Genomic DNA, 17,298 nt, shown 5'->3' on the forward strand with positions numbered 1-17,298 from the left:
CGGGCGAGAGGAGCAGCATGCGCGTACTCTCTTACGGCCTGCGCTTTGTATCTAGTTCCCAGCTTTCAGCATGCTAGTTCATGGCTATACGGCCCAACCCCCGCTAAACTTTGCTAAAACCAAGAAGATTACCCCCCAACAAGTTTACTGTGGTAGCATATATAGTGCTCAAAGTGCGTCCTTTTGATACTAGTTTTTTTTGGGTAAGCATCAAATTGAAGGAAAATTTTATTGGAGATTAAGTCACCGATACTCGTCTATGTAAGTTATTTCATCAGACACAACTATCTTTTTATTTATGATTAATGTCCGAGGGTTTCCTCCTCAATTCAAAACAGTGTGCGCGTGCCGCTCTATTCCGGCCATGGAGGTGGCTACCTAATACTACTACGATGACGACGACGACTACTAGTATTACTACTAAATACATCGCGGACGCACGACCCACCGCTTAAGCAGCTTCGCCCCTGAAAACTTAAACGATGTGTTGTAAATTCCAGTGTCAGGCGAACGCTTGTGCCCATCGAGACGGGGTTGGTCAGAATAGGCATCTCCCTGTTTGTAAACAGTGTGACGTCACTGCGGGCACCCTGCCCCCACACCCTCTCTCGGAGCAGCTGCTGGTTGGCAAGAAAGTTTTTCCGGCGGCAACTTTCTGCATAGCAGAGCTGCGTGTCTGCATTTCTTCGACAGAAATTTCTGCATTGCTATGCTCTAAAGTCACAGGTTTTGAAAGAAGGCGGCCGCGGAAAGGTCACTACTTATAGCGTGGAAATTCGCTCATTGTAGTTGAATGGATGAACAAACTTTGTTTTGAGTACTGAGAGACGTGACTAGCACGCAGTGGGCTTCGCCTGCGTTGATGGCAGCCATAAAAAAAATCTGACCTTTTTCGAACGCGAACGTTTTGATTGTGCACGGTTACTGGCACTTGGAGAAATATTTGCATAGCATGTATGTAAACTTATTCAATTTCCATAGTGGCATGTGCAATGCAGTTTTAAACCAGGTACAGCATTGGCGGCAGCATGGTTGTGAGCTGCTGTGCGCGACGTCACGGATATGATTCTCACTCTTTGCCCATAAGTTTGATCGGAGATGAATAATAAAAAAAGAAACACTTCTTGGCGTGGGTTAGGCTGAGGTTAACATATCCTCGTGAAAATCAAAGTGACGTTCTGCCGCTGCGTTTTTTAATATTTAACACAGTGAAAATTCATGTGATGTAAAACCGGACATCCTAATAATATAAAATATCCACTGGCACACTTACCTTGCTGCATTTAACACCTATAACGTGCTTTCGTACATACATGTTGCTCCTTTAGGCCTGATACACACTTCTAATGCGCATTGTCACTTCATAAGGATCGAGCCGTAAGTACAAAGTAGATAAGAAACGAAAATCTCCGTTGTTTTTATTCACACTTATCAGGTAGTCAGTAATACGAGTTATAGCCGTGTTGAAGCATACATGCTGATTCGGCAACGCTACAACATACTTATAGCTCATACGTAGTCGTATATATTATCAGGATAACATGCACTTTTGTTTTTATGCACGCCGCGCATATGCTGAGATGTACCCAATCGCAGATGATCGCGTCAAATGTATTTTTATCTTGATTAAAATGTCAGATCGTAAAGTTCCATCGACAACCGGTTACTGAAACCGCCCCACAACGAATACCAGCGTTTTCGCAAACAGGACACATCGTGTTATTCACACTGCACACACCACGCACAATATTCTCAGTTTCACCATCCGTCAAGGTAAACCAATATTATCGATGCCTTTCAACTCACACTACACGCCACAGTCAACACTGCACATTTGCGAAGGCAATGCCGCTGCTCCTCGCACAGGCCGCCACGTGTGTTCACTTCACGTAGATAAACAGCCAGCCAGCGTGGCGAAAATTTCATCACGCACTCTATCACACACATAGATTTTCTATGACACATACCACAGCTAATGTTGCCACTGTGAGATGAAGATTAGGCTTTCAAAACGAAAAAAAAAAATTGCCCCAAGCACCGAGCGACTGCAGCCCACTCAGCCACCAGTGAGAATATTTTGCCAACCACCACCTTGCACGTGCACGGGGGACGTCACGCTGTGACGTACCCCGTTAGAGGTCTGTTGAACGCGCATCTATCTCGCCTGGTAGAGATCAGTTGATTGAACACGTACGGCACAGCCAGCTAAGAGCGATCCCTGTATGAGCGCTGTGAAATCCGACGTGTGGTGCGACTGACGCTTCCAGCGTGCGATGGCGCTTCTTGGCGGCAACCTGGAACCACGCAAGGGCACAAAGGAATATACGAACGTCAACATTAGATATTAAAGGCTTTCGCCTTAAAGCTGTCATCTCTAGGTAGAGGTCACGTCAACAGGGCTATACAGTGATGAGGTGTGGCAGATATATAAGTGTAGGAGAGAATGGAAACAGCGATTATGGAAAATGAGGTGGTACGGCACCACCCTGTTTGTGCGCGCGCGTCGCCTGCAACGAAAGCCGTTAGGCAGGTCGACAGGCAAAGGAATGATTTGAAAAAAAAAAGGCGTTTGGGCTCACATGTGCTTGAGGAGTTTGATGTCGCAGGAACCTTACAACTTCCACATGTGACAAAAGAGATCGCAAAAACGCCCAAAAATTAGGAGACCCTTAAGCTTCGCCTTTAGGAGTTATACGCGACAGCGAAATCTGGCCCCAAGTGCGCCATTCAAACGCTGAGTGCATACTTATTATTATGTTTTGTCACACACACACACACACACATACACACACACACACACACACACGCACACACACACACGCACACAGACATAGACACACAGGCACAGACACACGCACACGCACACACACACACACACAGTAGATTGTACTAGCGCGCACGCATGAATGCTGCATGGTGCATACACGTTTTTGATCTAAAGCAAGAATCGCATGACCTAGCGTATGCAGTTTGCTGGATCAATGCCTCTTGAAAGGCACATTATTACCGCAGAGACTAATTACACTATCCGACATTATGAAGAACAGGCGTCCACATTCTTAAGCGCGCCCGTGCTTGTGGCCGCACGACGCATGCCTCCCGTTCACGGGCACGAGTCAGTGTGGGTTGGACCTGCGAATAAGACGGGGCGTAGGCGGATGAACAGTTTTAGGGGCGAAGCTCCTTAAAGCTGCACCCGTTCGTCCCTCGTCGTAGTTGTAGTGCGTAACCAGTCTTACGCTTTGACCTGCAAGTTGGTGCCGGTAGGAAATTTCTCCTGTGCATTGTTGAACAATAAAAATTCGCAGCGTGCGCGTTAACTAAAAGCCGAATTCTCCTGCCTCTCATTTCCACTTAGCAGCCATTGGCATATTATACATTGAGCACTATCTGACAAGAAAGGGTTGCTAAGTTATGCTCGCTGGGCGTAACCTCCTTGGTTTTAGAAAGGTTTAGCGAGCGTTGGGCCGCAGTGCTATGAATACAGTGAACTAGTATATACCATGATCTCGAAGCTAGAAAGGAAGGAAAATAGGAGGAAAAGAACGTCAGGGAGGTTAACCAGCCTATAGGCAGCCGGTTGGCTACGCTGTGCAAGGGAGGGGGATGGGAAGATGAAAGATTGAGAGCAGAGAGAAAAGAGAGATAAACACATCACATTCGGCAGCACACGCGCACACACTCAGTCATTGTCCAGTCGTGTCTTTCGCGATGTGTGACACTGCTGTTACAGCTGCTTGTTCAAGTCCGTGTCGCGTAGTAATTTCAACAGAGCTTTTGTCACCTTCTGTTGCAATGTCTTCTCTCGGACACTTGACAGAATAGTGTCCACAGACATTTGGCTGTTGTCGATGCGCGCAAGAACGGACGCCAGTGACTGTCTCTGCATGTCATACAACGCACAGTCGCACAGGATATGGTGTAGCGTCTCTTCGCAATGACAGGAATCACAGAGAGCGTTGTCGGCCATTACTATGACAAAGGAATACGATTTTGTAAATGCCAATCCTAGCCATAAGCGATGGAGAAGGGTGGCTTCTCTTCGGACGAGCCCAGTGGGCATGTGGAGAGCCATCAAAGAGGACAGGTGGTGTTGACGATTCGTCTCGTTGCTTGGTGAGCACCATAGTGAAAACGTGATTTCACGCGCAAGTCGTCCACGATAACTGGCTGCATCGGTCCGCGAAAGTGGTATGGCTGCTTCTCGTGTTCCTTCAAGAGCTGCCCGCGCGGCAGTACCGGCATGTTTGTTCCCTAAGACGCCGCAGTGGCTTGTCAGCCACTGAAACGTCACATGATGCCCTTTTTCGTGTGAAGTGTGGAGAAGGCATCGAATTTCGAAAACAAGCTGTTCGTACGGCCCGCGACGCATGCTTACAGCACAGATTGTAGGGCAGCCCTCGAGTCTCTGAAAATCGACCATTGTTTGGTTGTGCAGCGCGCATAGCAGCTAGCTCCGCTGCTGTAGATGCCGTGGAGTGGTCAGTCCTAAAGCTGATGGTAACACCTCTTGCTGGGACAAATACTGCACCTGACAAACACTGGTGGCTCGTGGAGCCATCGGTATATATATGTACACTGTCTGAATGAACGCGAAGTGGTTAAAGGTGGAAAGTAGACAAGAAGTGCAAGCCGTAAGAATGTGTCTGTGCTCCACCTCTCGTTTAGTCCTTGGAATGTACACTGGACCGCGGTGCTTCTATATGCGGAATATATGATGAAAAGATCCGAGATGGCGGTACTTAAAGTGTTGACTAGATGGACGAACGGACACACAGGCAGATGCATGGACGGACGCACGGATGGATGCACGGACAGATGGATGCTTGGACGGACGTAGGGGCGGATGCATGGACGAACGCGGGGACGGACACACGGATGGACGTGCAGACGCACAAACAGACGCACGCCCGGACGGGCGGATGGACGCATGGACGGTCACACAGACGGACGCATGGATGGACGGAAGCAAAAACGAATGGATGGACGGATGCTTTGCCCCACTCTCCATCATTCACCCCGCAGATATGCTGCCATTTTTTTGTTTCGGAACACTCTAGCGGACTCGCATATCCTCCATTTTTCGCACATAATTTTCGGGGCACAAATTCACTCATAATAAGCTAGTTTTTGGTGTTTATTCTCTTGAATCCGTTACAATATGTATTCCGCTATATGGACATAGTTGTTCATTTTTATGCCTGATTGAAAGTTCCTGTGTTCTAATGGTGGTGGCTGCGCTATCCCAGCCTTTTTCGACGTCGTTTCATGGCCTTCATAATGCGCGTACAAATCGCCGAATGGGCTCGTTTTCGTCATGACACCTGCTGAACAAAATGCATTAAGGAGACTCCTTCCACTATATGGCATTTATGCCGTGTTTCTTCCCAAAAAAATTGCAGTTAACATTGTCGCTTTGTGGTAGGACACCTGCTTGCCCCACGAACGGTGCGTGTTCGATACCCACTTGAACCGGAAACTTTATTCTTTATTTTTTTGCTCATGGACGACTTTTCGCTCGCAACCAACGGTGCCGACACCGACGGCGGAATTTATGCGACACGAGCTCTCTAACGCTATCACGTTAAACCAGCAAAGATTCCGAGAACAGCGCCCACAGCTGATCCATGTGGGACTTCATGTTCGCCGGTCCGGAGAACACAAATTCTTATGCCCTGTTCGGGTATAAAAACGGGCCCAGGTGAGAAGCGCAAAGAGCAACTGAATACCGAGGATCCGGCAGCCTTACGACCTGAAAGCTAGCAACCAGGGTGAGCCGAGGCACAATATTGTACGCAGTGTAACGCCAATGAGGCAATCACGAAGCGCGTTCACCGGTGCCCGCTTTCGGCGGAAGTTTCTCGGGCGGCTTCGGCTGCCATGTCTGCAACCATCTGTGGCTGCGCCTTTCAGCTTCGTTCGTTAACCATCTGTATGAAGTGCTTGCGTGGTGGTATTTCTTTATTCCTAACCCCTTCTTCCTGTCCCTATGCTTCCCCTTCGAGAAAGAGCAAGCAAGCATTGTGCTTCTTTTGATGGTGGCTGTCGGCATTTTAACTGCGAAAACTTTCTTTGCGTTTTCTGTAGGTACTTCGAGAATATCTATCTATCTATCTATCTATCTATCTATCTATCTATCTATCTATCTATCTATCTATCTATCTATCTATCTATCTATCTATCTATCTATCTATCTATCTATCTATCTATCTAAATCCGGCTGCTTTCATGATCGGCTTTTTAGCTGGGCGCTGAAGAACTATAGTATGGGAGGCAAGATTGATCGACGAATATGTCCGGCTGGTCATGAAATAAATAACATGAAAATCCTGTCGCATACGTTGTCAAACCCCTCTCTCCCGACACCAGTGGCAAATACCCATATACTATGTGCCGCAGTGTGCGGGTATGTGCTACAGGGGATTGACAGTTTACATCAGGAATGCTGAAAAAGAGTTCGGTAATTTAAGTACGAGAGCGCTCAAAAAAATTCACATTCGCACCGTTGACCTCATGAATGCAATCACTAAACGTCAGGAAAAGGAGGATATAGGTATAGTTAGTGTTCTATGATTAAAAACTGCACTAACTGTTTCGCCGTATCCTCGTATTTCTTAAAACACTGCGCTAATTAACTTCGTATTGCGCAGCGTGTGTATTGTAGATTTTTAATCTTGGCAATAATAAATGCTAGTGTCGCTGCAGGAATTGCACCCAATCTGTCTACGTGCTTGACAAGTATTATTTACCAGAACCACGTCCAGCCTGAGAAATGCTTTTGAGAAAAACGCCCTATGCAGGAGTAAAGTTGGCAAAACGTTAACTGTGGTTGAAGGGCTGGTTATGTAACTTTAAAACTATTATGTATATGCGCTAATGATGCAGAAGTCACGGTGGGTTAACATCAGCTGTAGTTAAGCACCATACACTGAAGTGGGTAAAGGTATCACTATCCAGAACTTCCACAATTTCAAGCACGAGCGCTGCGTATCAGCTTATGGCTTCTGGTGTTGAGGACACCCACTTCGCTGTTGGCCTCGTTACACAACTCTAAACAGCTGGTTGTATAAATGATATAGACTGTTGAACATTTGCATGTGTGCACAACATTCTTACATATCCTTTGAGTCATTTCGTAACGTTTCGTTTAATAAAAGAACTGCACCAAAGTCGTCTTCGCTCCGCATGCTTCACATAACATGTATTCCCATGGTACTTGGGACCTGTCGAATTTTGTGTGCCACCGTGTTTTTTGTGTATTCAGCTCATATAGTAATAATAATAATAATAATAATATTAATAATATTAATAATAATAATAAAAGTATCAATAGTGCTACGGCACTGAAATGGCGGAGACACCATTGTGCGACTATTGTATCTCTGCAGATACGATGCACCGCCTCATGTGCCACTCAATGACTTAACGGGCATCGCTTTATGGTCCAGTGAGCCTTAACAAACTTGGTGATTGGTCTTTCAACCAGCAGATGATCTTGGGAGCCTGGCTCAGAGTGATCAGCAAGATATTGTACAAGACCTTCTGCACTTCTAGGACAATTATTTGAGTGATCGCCTGCAGTGCACTGCACTGTGCACGTGGTAGTGGATTGTGTACAAGAATGTGTTCTGTTTATCTCGCCCCCACAATCTACTGCGCATGCGTAGCGTATAGAAAACTCGTAGCATTGTATTCAGCATCCCTTGTTGCTGAATTCGCTCACTCGCTCTTTCTCTCTTACGTGGCACTGAAAAAATAGGCGCTGCATATCGACGAAGACACAGAAAAGACAGCGGACAAAGAACGACCGCTATTCCTTTGTCTGCTCTCTTTGCCGTGTGCTCGTTGATTTTTAGCTCCTATTGTTTTACTCATCATGAATAGGCAACTTGCCAAAAGTATATTCTTACGTAAGGCTTGTATTCATGTGTAGCGGTGATCCGGTGAAAACTCATGTACCCTCATGACGCCCCAATGGACCCGTTTTTAAAAAAAATACACAGCATATCAATGAAGTGAATGATGATGAGTAGGCGAAGCAGTGGGATAATTTGGTGTTACCGCAAATCACAGGTGACATTGAGCACTCACGCATGTAAATGAGTGAGAAAGCTGTACGCACGTATAATCATTGCTTATTGGTGAATAATGGCATGTTGTGTGGAGTTCTGAATTTCGCTTTTCTTTCATTATTACTGCCTTGTAATATCGAATGTAGCCTGAAGTTAGCAAAGACGAGATTTTTCACGTTTTCCTGGTGGCTGTCAGTTGTTTTCCGTCATACGAAATGCACTGTAGAGCGAATGTTCATGTTCACCTATTGACCGGGGCGCATACCTATACTGCATGAGCCAATCGCTGTCTGTGATCATCAACGCCATAATATATATCGTCTTCAGCATCATTGTCACCACAGCTACTGCGAAATCTAATGCCGCCAACGGACAAGCCTCGCGCTTTCTATTTCATTTCAATTTTTGATTTATTTACAACAATAATGTTTTGGGAAGGCAAGGGAAGAAAAGCTGTTAAATCATTTTTAGGGTGTTCTGGCCAGCCTACACGTATTGCAGCGTAAATGGCGGTAACTAACAACAAAAATAAATTACTAAATAAATGCACACATATTATAATGCACATGGTTGTCCTCCATACAAGAAATAAACGTGCTTGCATAGACATTTAAAGAAACATTCTAAAAAATTGTTTCTCTTGAGAGACAACAATAACGAAAAAGACATAGGCGGCGATCTTTTGGAGGTAAGCTTATGGTAAGGATACTGCAGTGAAAAGTATCCGTAGTTCTTTAAATGAAGTTTCCGGAATGTTAAAAAACTGCTGCTTAATTTATTTTATTCAGCAAAGCAGGTAGCGTACCGTAGGACTGTACCTTAGTTTGGCTGGTACGTTAACGAGCTCCGCCTCTAAAACTTACACTACGCTGGATAGGACTCCCTGTCATGAGCACTGCTATTGTCATCAGCATGACTACGCTCACTGCAGGGCAACGGCCTCTTTAATGCTCCACCAATCATCCCAGTCATGTGTCTTCTTCTGCCACGTTAAACCTGCAAACTTCTTAATCTTATGTGCCCACCTAATTTTATGGCCCCCCCTCACGCGTTTCTCTTATTTTGGACTCCAGTAAATTACCTTTAGCGACTAGTGGTTATCCTGCCTACGCGCTACAAGCACGGCCCATGCCCGTTTCTTCTTCTTGATTTCAACTATATTACTGTTAACAACCGTATGTTCCCTGACCCACTCTGCTCTGCAATAGGATGGAAAGGTGGGCTAGTTGGTAATTCATGGTGGTTCAGCGAACTGGGAGCACGGGGGTAAACACAGACACAAAGAAAAAAGGAGGCCCACGGTACGAACTCTCAACTAACAGTCGCTAGTTGAGCGCTCGTGCTGTGTGCCTCCTCTTTGCTTTGTGTCTGCGTTTACCCCCACGCTCCCAGTTCGCTGAACCACTGTGCTCTATACCCGCCTCTAAGGTTACACCTATCACTTTCCTTTCCATCACTCGCTGCGTCGTCCTCAATCACTGCTGTTAGTTATCCTAAAATTTCAAGTGAACTGTTTAGAAGGACTGACAACAGGGCATTGTTAGTAAGAATTCATACTGCTCAAATGGCGCCACAAGGTAAAACAAAAACACGCGAAAGGACAAACAAAAAATGGGCGCTTGTGTTTCGTGTTCCCTTCGCATGCTTTCCTCTTACCTTCTGGCACCATTTAAGTAGAGGTGAACTGTTAGCGCACCTATTTATTTTCATCACTTGTTTCTATGGGACCTCAGTGACGAATGAGTTTGTATACAGACACAGCTCCAGCTTTTGCGGTGTCGGAGGATTTGCCGCAAGGAGCCTCTTGAAAAATATACTGAAAAAATCACCGCCCCAGCGCTTCGTAGAAAGGAATACTAGCAGAACCTGAAGCGTGCGGCCCGGCGTTTAGCAGTGGGTTCAACCCGATGTGGCCCTGAAGCCTTTTGCAAATATTGCTTATATGTTCGTACTTCTTAATGAGGTTAGACACACGTTTGACCAAAACGGAACGCAAAAAGAGGAGACAAACAACTTTTGCATTCTATTTACCACAGTGTTTATTTCACATGCGGCACATTGTGCCTCGTATGATCACGGTTATGAAGGAGTGCAAGGAGTGGTTTAATCTGCTTTGCAATGCTTTGATCACAGCGGTTGTCTTCAAACTACAGGCGATCACACACGACGCAGCCCAAGCAAATGTGCCGTGGGAGAAACTCCCGCCGCATGCGGCATTCGCACCGGCGAACGCGCTACAGGAATCCAAAGATATGTGGAGTTTAACGTCCCAAAACAACCATATGATCATGAGAGATGCCGCAGTGAAGAGCTCCGCAAACTTCGATCACCTGGGGTTCTTTGATGTGCACCCAAATACGACAACACAGGCCTACAGCACTTTCGCCTCCATTGGAAATGCAGCCGCCGCAGCCGGGATTCGATCCCACGACGTGCGGGTTAGCAGCCAAGTACCTTAGCCACTAGGCCACCGTGGCGGGGCAAGTTGGTCCTCTAGCATTTGCTCGTTTTTTGAGATCATTGTGAAGAATCCTGAAAAATATCCGCATCAGCTTATTAAGATAAAGAAGGAGAATAACTGTGTCTTAACTAGAGGACACCCTGTGGTGCCTTTCTGAACGGCAGTTGTTTCAGCCCCAAGGCAGTTACCGCTACCCCATCACACGTTTTAAAGTGTAGACAGCTACCTCCTACTTGTACGTGTAATTGATGAGACCTTCGTGCGAATTAAAAAAGCGCTTTTGCTTTTCATCATAATAGCCATAGGCAGCAAGGGGGAGAGTGGGCAGTCAGACTTTGGTGTCGTAGCCTATGTTGGTAAGCTCGAGATGAAGCTGCGCCTGGAAGGCGTTGCATTGAGAGCGCGTAATATTAGGCATATTAAGTGATAGAAAAGGAAACACATACTCTGTGAGTCCGCAGGCGGCGCGAGCATGCCGCAACTGGCCCGACGCGAAGCCGCGTAGTCCACCGAGTTGCGTGAAGTGCGTCGTGATCCGGGTCCTTTGGTGCCCGGCGGCTGAGCCAGGGACCCGTCCACAGAGCTGAGCACAGCGGGTCCCGGGGGCGGCGAGGCAGCATCACCCATGCGATCACGCCTGGATGTGCCGAAACGGGCTCTGCAGAAAGAAGAAAAAAACGAACACCAGAGGCAAATATTCGTGACTATTTTCTCGAAATTATAAAAACGAGCTTCCGTGAAAACGTAAGTTAAACCCATGATATTACGCAATATATTCAGTCTTCAATATTTCTCATTTCTACAATGCGGTGGCCTCCAACGTATATATTACCGTCAAAGTGCGTGCATGTCCGACTCATTTCGAAGTTCAACCCCTCTACATAATAAGATGTTCGCCATGGTGGATCAGTGGCCACTGTGCTCTGATGCGAACCCTAAGGTCGCAAGTACGATCCCTGCCACGGCTCTCGTATTTCGGTGGAGGCAAAAGGGTTGGGGCCCTTGAGCTCTGATATATCAGTGGCTCATTAAAGAGCACCACTTGTTTGAAATCTTCAGAGTCCTAAACTACGACGTCTCTCATAATCATATCGCGTTATTAGGATGTGAAAATCCAGATATTACTATTATAACAAGTATTTCGAAATGAAGTTTCAACCTATTGGGACGCCACATAGAATATGCGAGAAAAAATTCGCGTAAGATGATTTGATGGCAACCGCCTTCTTTTTCTTTTGCGTCACAGTCAATTGTAATTAATGACTCACCGCCATTGAAACCTTTCGGAGAACTTGCAAGCTTTTTGTACTTCAAGTGCCCTAAGGATTGCCCACCTATGGCCGACTGATAGTGCCATGAGATGACGTCATGGTACATGACGTCACTATGACGTGTTTCGTGTACACTCGTTTTCAGAATTAGTATCAACTTTATATCACCTTACAGTCACACTTATATACGGGTACAACTTTAAAGGCAGCGGCATTTTCCCCTCAAAGGCGGATGCACACGAGCCTCTACCGATAGGCGCGCACTTAAGGTGACGTCATGGGCCAGACGGCTGGTGACCCTGCCGACGGAGATCATGCTGCCTTCGTTGCCTTCGTTGTTTCTAGCTTAGCGCGCAAACATCGTTGGCAGCAGTCTGATAAGATAGTGGGGCGTCTAGCTGCACGAATGGGCATTTTGAGCTCGCCAGCAATAATGATAAAACAATGGTGTTTCAATTCAGATATGCTAGCCCTGAGATGTGTTTGTATGCCACTTCTCAATTCTAGCATGATGTGTGAGGGACGTTGCTTATCGGCATGTGCAATCTGGCATGTGCGGTAGCATTTCCGTCATTACAATTTTACCAAAGCTCTCGTCAAGAAACAGAAATCTTATTTTTACCGACAAATACGCGTTTTAGAATAAGTTGAATTTTTTTTAGTGGAACTATTTTTTTAGTCGCGGAGCGAATTGGCTGCTGCGCTTCTGTCATCTGGGAGGGGCCTCTCCTGTCTTCTTGTACCCGACTACAAGTCTGTTCACGGATTGGTCAACGAACTAGTGTTCATGCGCCACCGCAATATTTATTGAACAGATGCGTTATTTGGGGGAGGGGGGAGCTGCAATGACACCTACCAGCAAACTCTATCATGACAACTTGTCAATAATGTCTCTCATGCGGGTTTCTCACTTTATAAAAATGTCCCTGCTGAATAGAAACCAATAGCAACACACATTTGCAGGTAAAATAAAAAAGGCGTATGTATAGCACCATTGAAGAGAGATTTAGGAAGCATACACACCATGTTGAAAAAAAAACGAACAATCTTAAGAAGAAGAAAGCCTCCAAGAGCACACCGGCAAACGGTCTCGAGCTTTCGATCAGCGACTGACGTTTGCTTGCTCTGAGGGTTTGGCCAAGAATTCAGTAGTTGTGATTGATTTTGTTTTTTTTCCTAAGCGTTTCTATAGTGTCCTAATTGATTAGCGAGTGTATTTTCAGATAGTACGACCAGGCAGATGCCGTTTTCCTCACCTGGACCAGGGGCTTTCCTCTGGTCTGCTTCTCTTCCTTCGCAGAAATTCCCAGCGGACTTGTTTTTACGCAATGGCATCTCATCCGTTCCTGTGGCATTGGTCCCAAGCTACGATGATATTATACGGATGAAGAATCCAAAAATGATTCAGATGGAGTTGAGAGCCGCTACAACTCACTACCAAAGCATCACAGAGGTCAGGCAGTTCGGCAAGGGTGGCATTCTTTGCTTTTCGTCTGACCAGCTCTGTGTTCGAGACCTACTAAAATGCTTGGTATTCGCTACCAACCCGGTGAGCGCATTCATTCCACCTCACCTAGCTTTCGTCAAAGGCCTCGTTCGGGATGTCGATGTCAACGTGACCCCAACTGAGATATTAGATATGTTTTCAGAAGTAGGTGTGATAGCTGTCTATAGATGTAGTCGAGTTGTGGACAAGAACAAGGTCCCAACGGAGTCTGTGATTGCTACATTTGCCGGGCCGAATCGCCCAGCCGAAATCAAAGCGTGGCCTTTAATATACAGAGTGGAGCCACTATCACCTCGTCCCCTACAGTGTATTAGGTGTTGGCGTTATGGGCACACACTGAAAGGATGCAGGTCAGTACCTAGATGCAGAATTTGTGGTGAGACGCACAACTCAAACGACTGTAAAAGTAATGAAGAAAAGTGCTGTCTTTGCCATGAAGCACACTGCGCTGATAACCCAAACTGCACAGCCAAGGCACGTGAAATCCATATCCTTGAAATTTTAGACAGAAGGTGATGCTCCCGAAAGGATGCAATTGCTGAAATCCAAGCCCGAACTCAAGGGTATGCAGGAGCAGCTGCCCGCCATAACATAGCAATGGAAGCATCCTTTTCCCTATCAATTGCGGACATGATCGAGAAGGCTGTGGATAAGGCTATGCAACGCCTTGCTACCACCCTATGTGAGTCGCTGTCACACATTGTGAATAACCAAATCGCACAAGTCTATGGAGCACAGATGGATATAAGTACGGCTGTAAAAAAAATGCTGAGTCTGCACACCCGACAAGTGAGGCAGAATCTGAGATAACTCTACCGGATGCACAGTCTGCAGAGCCCTCTGGAGAAGGCGTTCAAAGGCAAAGCAAGGGTGCACAGGAAGCTTCTCAGGACACACAAGATATGGACATAGATCTCAAATGCCTAAAGCGTTCTAGATCCCCTGTATCGAAAAAACCTGGCTCACCGAAACATGTAAAAAGCAAGAAATACCAGAAAGACAACCTTTCAAAAACCGATTTTCTAAAACAAAGTATTTTAGATAAGGTGATTGCCGAAACCATTTTAACGAAATCATGGGGTCTCTTAAAATTATACATTGGAATTGCCGATCTCTTCACTCAGTCCTAACAGATCTGTTATTCCTGTCTTCCAAATTCGATCCGGCTATTATTGCATTACAAGAAACTTGGCTATCCACACATCATGTAGAGGCCTGTGTGCTCAGATTTGGGTGCGCGTTAAACAACCCCAGGTGGTCAAAACTTCCGGAGCCCTCCACTACGGCGTCTCTCATAATCATATGGTGGTTTTGGGACGTTAAACCCCACAAATCACACACATCATGTATTTCACCTACCCAACTTCCAAACCTTTCGTCTAGACCGTCCATCCAAAGGTGGAGGTTTAGCTTTCTTTATTAGCAATAATATTAGTTTAAAAGTAAAAAACTCATACAAATGTATGTCTTATGAGTGCGAAATTTTCGCGTTAGATATTACCTTGCCAGGATACTTGCCTTTCTCGCTAATGAACGTCTACTTTCCTGTAGGCGTTCAAGACACGAGATTGTTAGACATGGCTGCTAATTCAGGCTGTAAAGAAAAAAAAATTATAGTTGGCGACTTCAACTCTCACCATACCTGCTGGGGTTTTAAAACAGATCAGTGTGGACAACGGTTGTGGGACTGGTCGGTAGACAACAACTTATTGTGCCTTAACGCTAGAACCCCCACATTTATTCGAGGTCATTCACGCTCCGCCTTAGATTTAAGCTTTGTAAGCTCGGCCATTGCTAGTATATTGTGGACAGCCCTTGATTGCGCCTCCAACAGTGACCACTTTCCAATAATGTTCGAGATCGCTTGCCGCGTCAAACCGTTATGCTTTCATGCCCGGACCTATATAAATTATGCAAAATTTCAACACGACCTGAAAACTGCTTTAGACGCTCCTTCTCAGGATGGAGATGACACTAAAGCTATGAAAATAAGACTGTAATCAAAAGGGCATACAAAAACGCTGAATTTGCTGTTAAATCTGCGAAGAGAGTACCCTATAGCCCCTGGTGGAATTCCAACTGTTAAAAAAGAATATGATAAAAGACATTTCGATTTTCTCTCGAAATCTAAAAATAAGAAAGCTTTATTTCAATATATGTGATCTCGCAAAATCCTGCCATCTACATTAAATACTGATTATGAAAAACTATCGTTGGAAGAAACGAAGAACTCTTTAGAGTCAACTGGCAGAGGTCTAGAAATTAGATTTTCTTCGATTATAGCTTTCAACTGGCAAAAGTCTAGCATAAGCACTGACTTCGAAAACGTAACGCTGTCTGAGGCATCAAAAGTCATTCGAGATCTACCATCGTCAGCTCTGGTCCAGATGGAATCACAGTTCCTATGATTAAAATTTTATTCAAGCTATCTCCCGGCGATGTCCTCAATCTTATAAACTACTCTTTAAAGAATGCCTGGATACCGTATGACTCGAAAATAGCTAAGGTAGCCCCATTAATAAAGAAGAAAGGATTAGGTTTTACCATAGAAATTATCAGACCCATCTCGCTAACTTCGAACATGATGAAACTCATAGAGAGGGTTCTAAAGGGCCGAATAAACTCCTGGATGACGAATAAGGTCATATTAAAGCCAAATCAAATTGGTTTTCGTTGTGAATGCTCAATTTGGTGCGCCTATGCGGATTTAGAGAGTCGAATACAGCTTGCTCGTAAAAGGAAACAGTACGCCACATTAGTAACTCTCGACATAGCTAAAGCGTACGACAGTGTCGAGCACTCTATTCTACTGACCACCTTGCAGAGTCTAAAGTTTTCTCAGTATATTACTGAGTGGATAGCAGAATTCCTAAAATCAAGGGAATTGTATTGCGTGAAGGATGGCTGTTGTTCGCATAAATTCAAACAGAAACGTGGTGTTCCCCAAGGGTCCGTCCTATCTCCAGCATTATTCAATATACTGATGAGGTCTATTCCAATTGTTCAGGATATCAGTGTCTACATTTATGCAGACGACATCGCGTTCTTCGCTGCAGAGAGCGACATTTACTCACTACATCAAAAACTGCAAAGATATAATAATACACTAGAAATTTGGTTGCAATCCATTTCATTGTCATTGAACATCAGTAAAAGTGCGCTCTTGGTGTTTCCTACAGCAGATACAGTTTCGATTTCCGTATTGTATAATCGGGAACCTATTCCACGAGTAGATTCAGGCAAGTACTTAGGAATGATTTATAATGAAAATCTAAATTGGAGCACACATTGAATATATAACAGCAAAGGCACAACGGGCGTTAGGTTTATTACGCAGGTTAAGCAACAGAAAATGCGGGCTGCGCAGACACACGATGTTAATAATATATAAAATGTATGTGCAACCAATATTGGAATTTGGGTGTGTATTATTCTCGGGGGCCGCTGGTTATAAAATTAAACCGCTAGTAATGTTAGAGCGAGAAGCCCTTCGAATATGTCTGGGACTTCCCAGGTTCGTGGCGAATAATGTATTGTATCAAGAAGCGCGATTGCCAACACTCCTCTCTCGATTCCGCATTCTAACCGTTCAAACCTTCTTAAAGTTCTACAGTTTACCAGTTAAGATCAGAGTACGCATTTATCAGCGACCCTGACTCTTTCTTTCTTGCACATTGGCCTCGATTTCACACACCTCAGATAATTTTCGTTAAAAAGAAATTGGATTGCATAATTGTAAACTTTATCACAGTAATTAAAACTAATTCCTCAACCATCAACATTAGAATAGAGTACGATGAAATCTTCCCCCCACAAGCCAAGTTGCAATCTCTTAGATTTTTGACCACTATAATAAACAATTACTTGGTACATGCAGAAACAAAAAAATGTAATAGCTACAGATGCTTCTGTCAACAATGAAAAGGCAGGCGTAGGAATTGCGGCTGATTTCCTCGGCTGGTATTTTTCAGTAAGGCTTCCAGATTT

The 17,298-nt window shown here is 45.1% G+C and overlaps 1 protein-coding gene across 1 annotated transcript in view; it reads right to left on the reverse strand.

Annotated features, from left to right (window-relative positions):
* LOC142814450 (uncharacterized) overlaps positions 1-17,298 on the reverse strand; it is a 107,287-nt gene that overhangs the window by 37,786 nt on the left and 52,203 nt on the right. Inside the window, exon 4 of the mRNA XM_075893209.1 lies at positions 10,980-11,191. Within this exon, the coding sequence (XP_075749324.1) occupies positions 10,980-11,191 (212 nt within the window). The remainder of the gene's footprint in view (positions 1-10,979; positions 11,192-17,298) is intronic.

This window comes from Rhipicephalus microplus, chromosome 4, assembly GCF_043290135.1.
Source record: "Rhipicephalus microplus isolate Deutch F79 chromosome 4, USDA_Rmic, whole genome shotgun sequence".
In the NCBI taxonomy this organism is placed as follows: domain Eukaryota; kingdom Metazoa; phylum Arthropoda; class Arachnida; order Ixodida; family Ixodidae; genus Rhipicephalus; species Rhipicephalus microplus.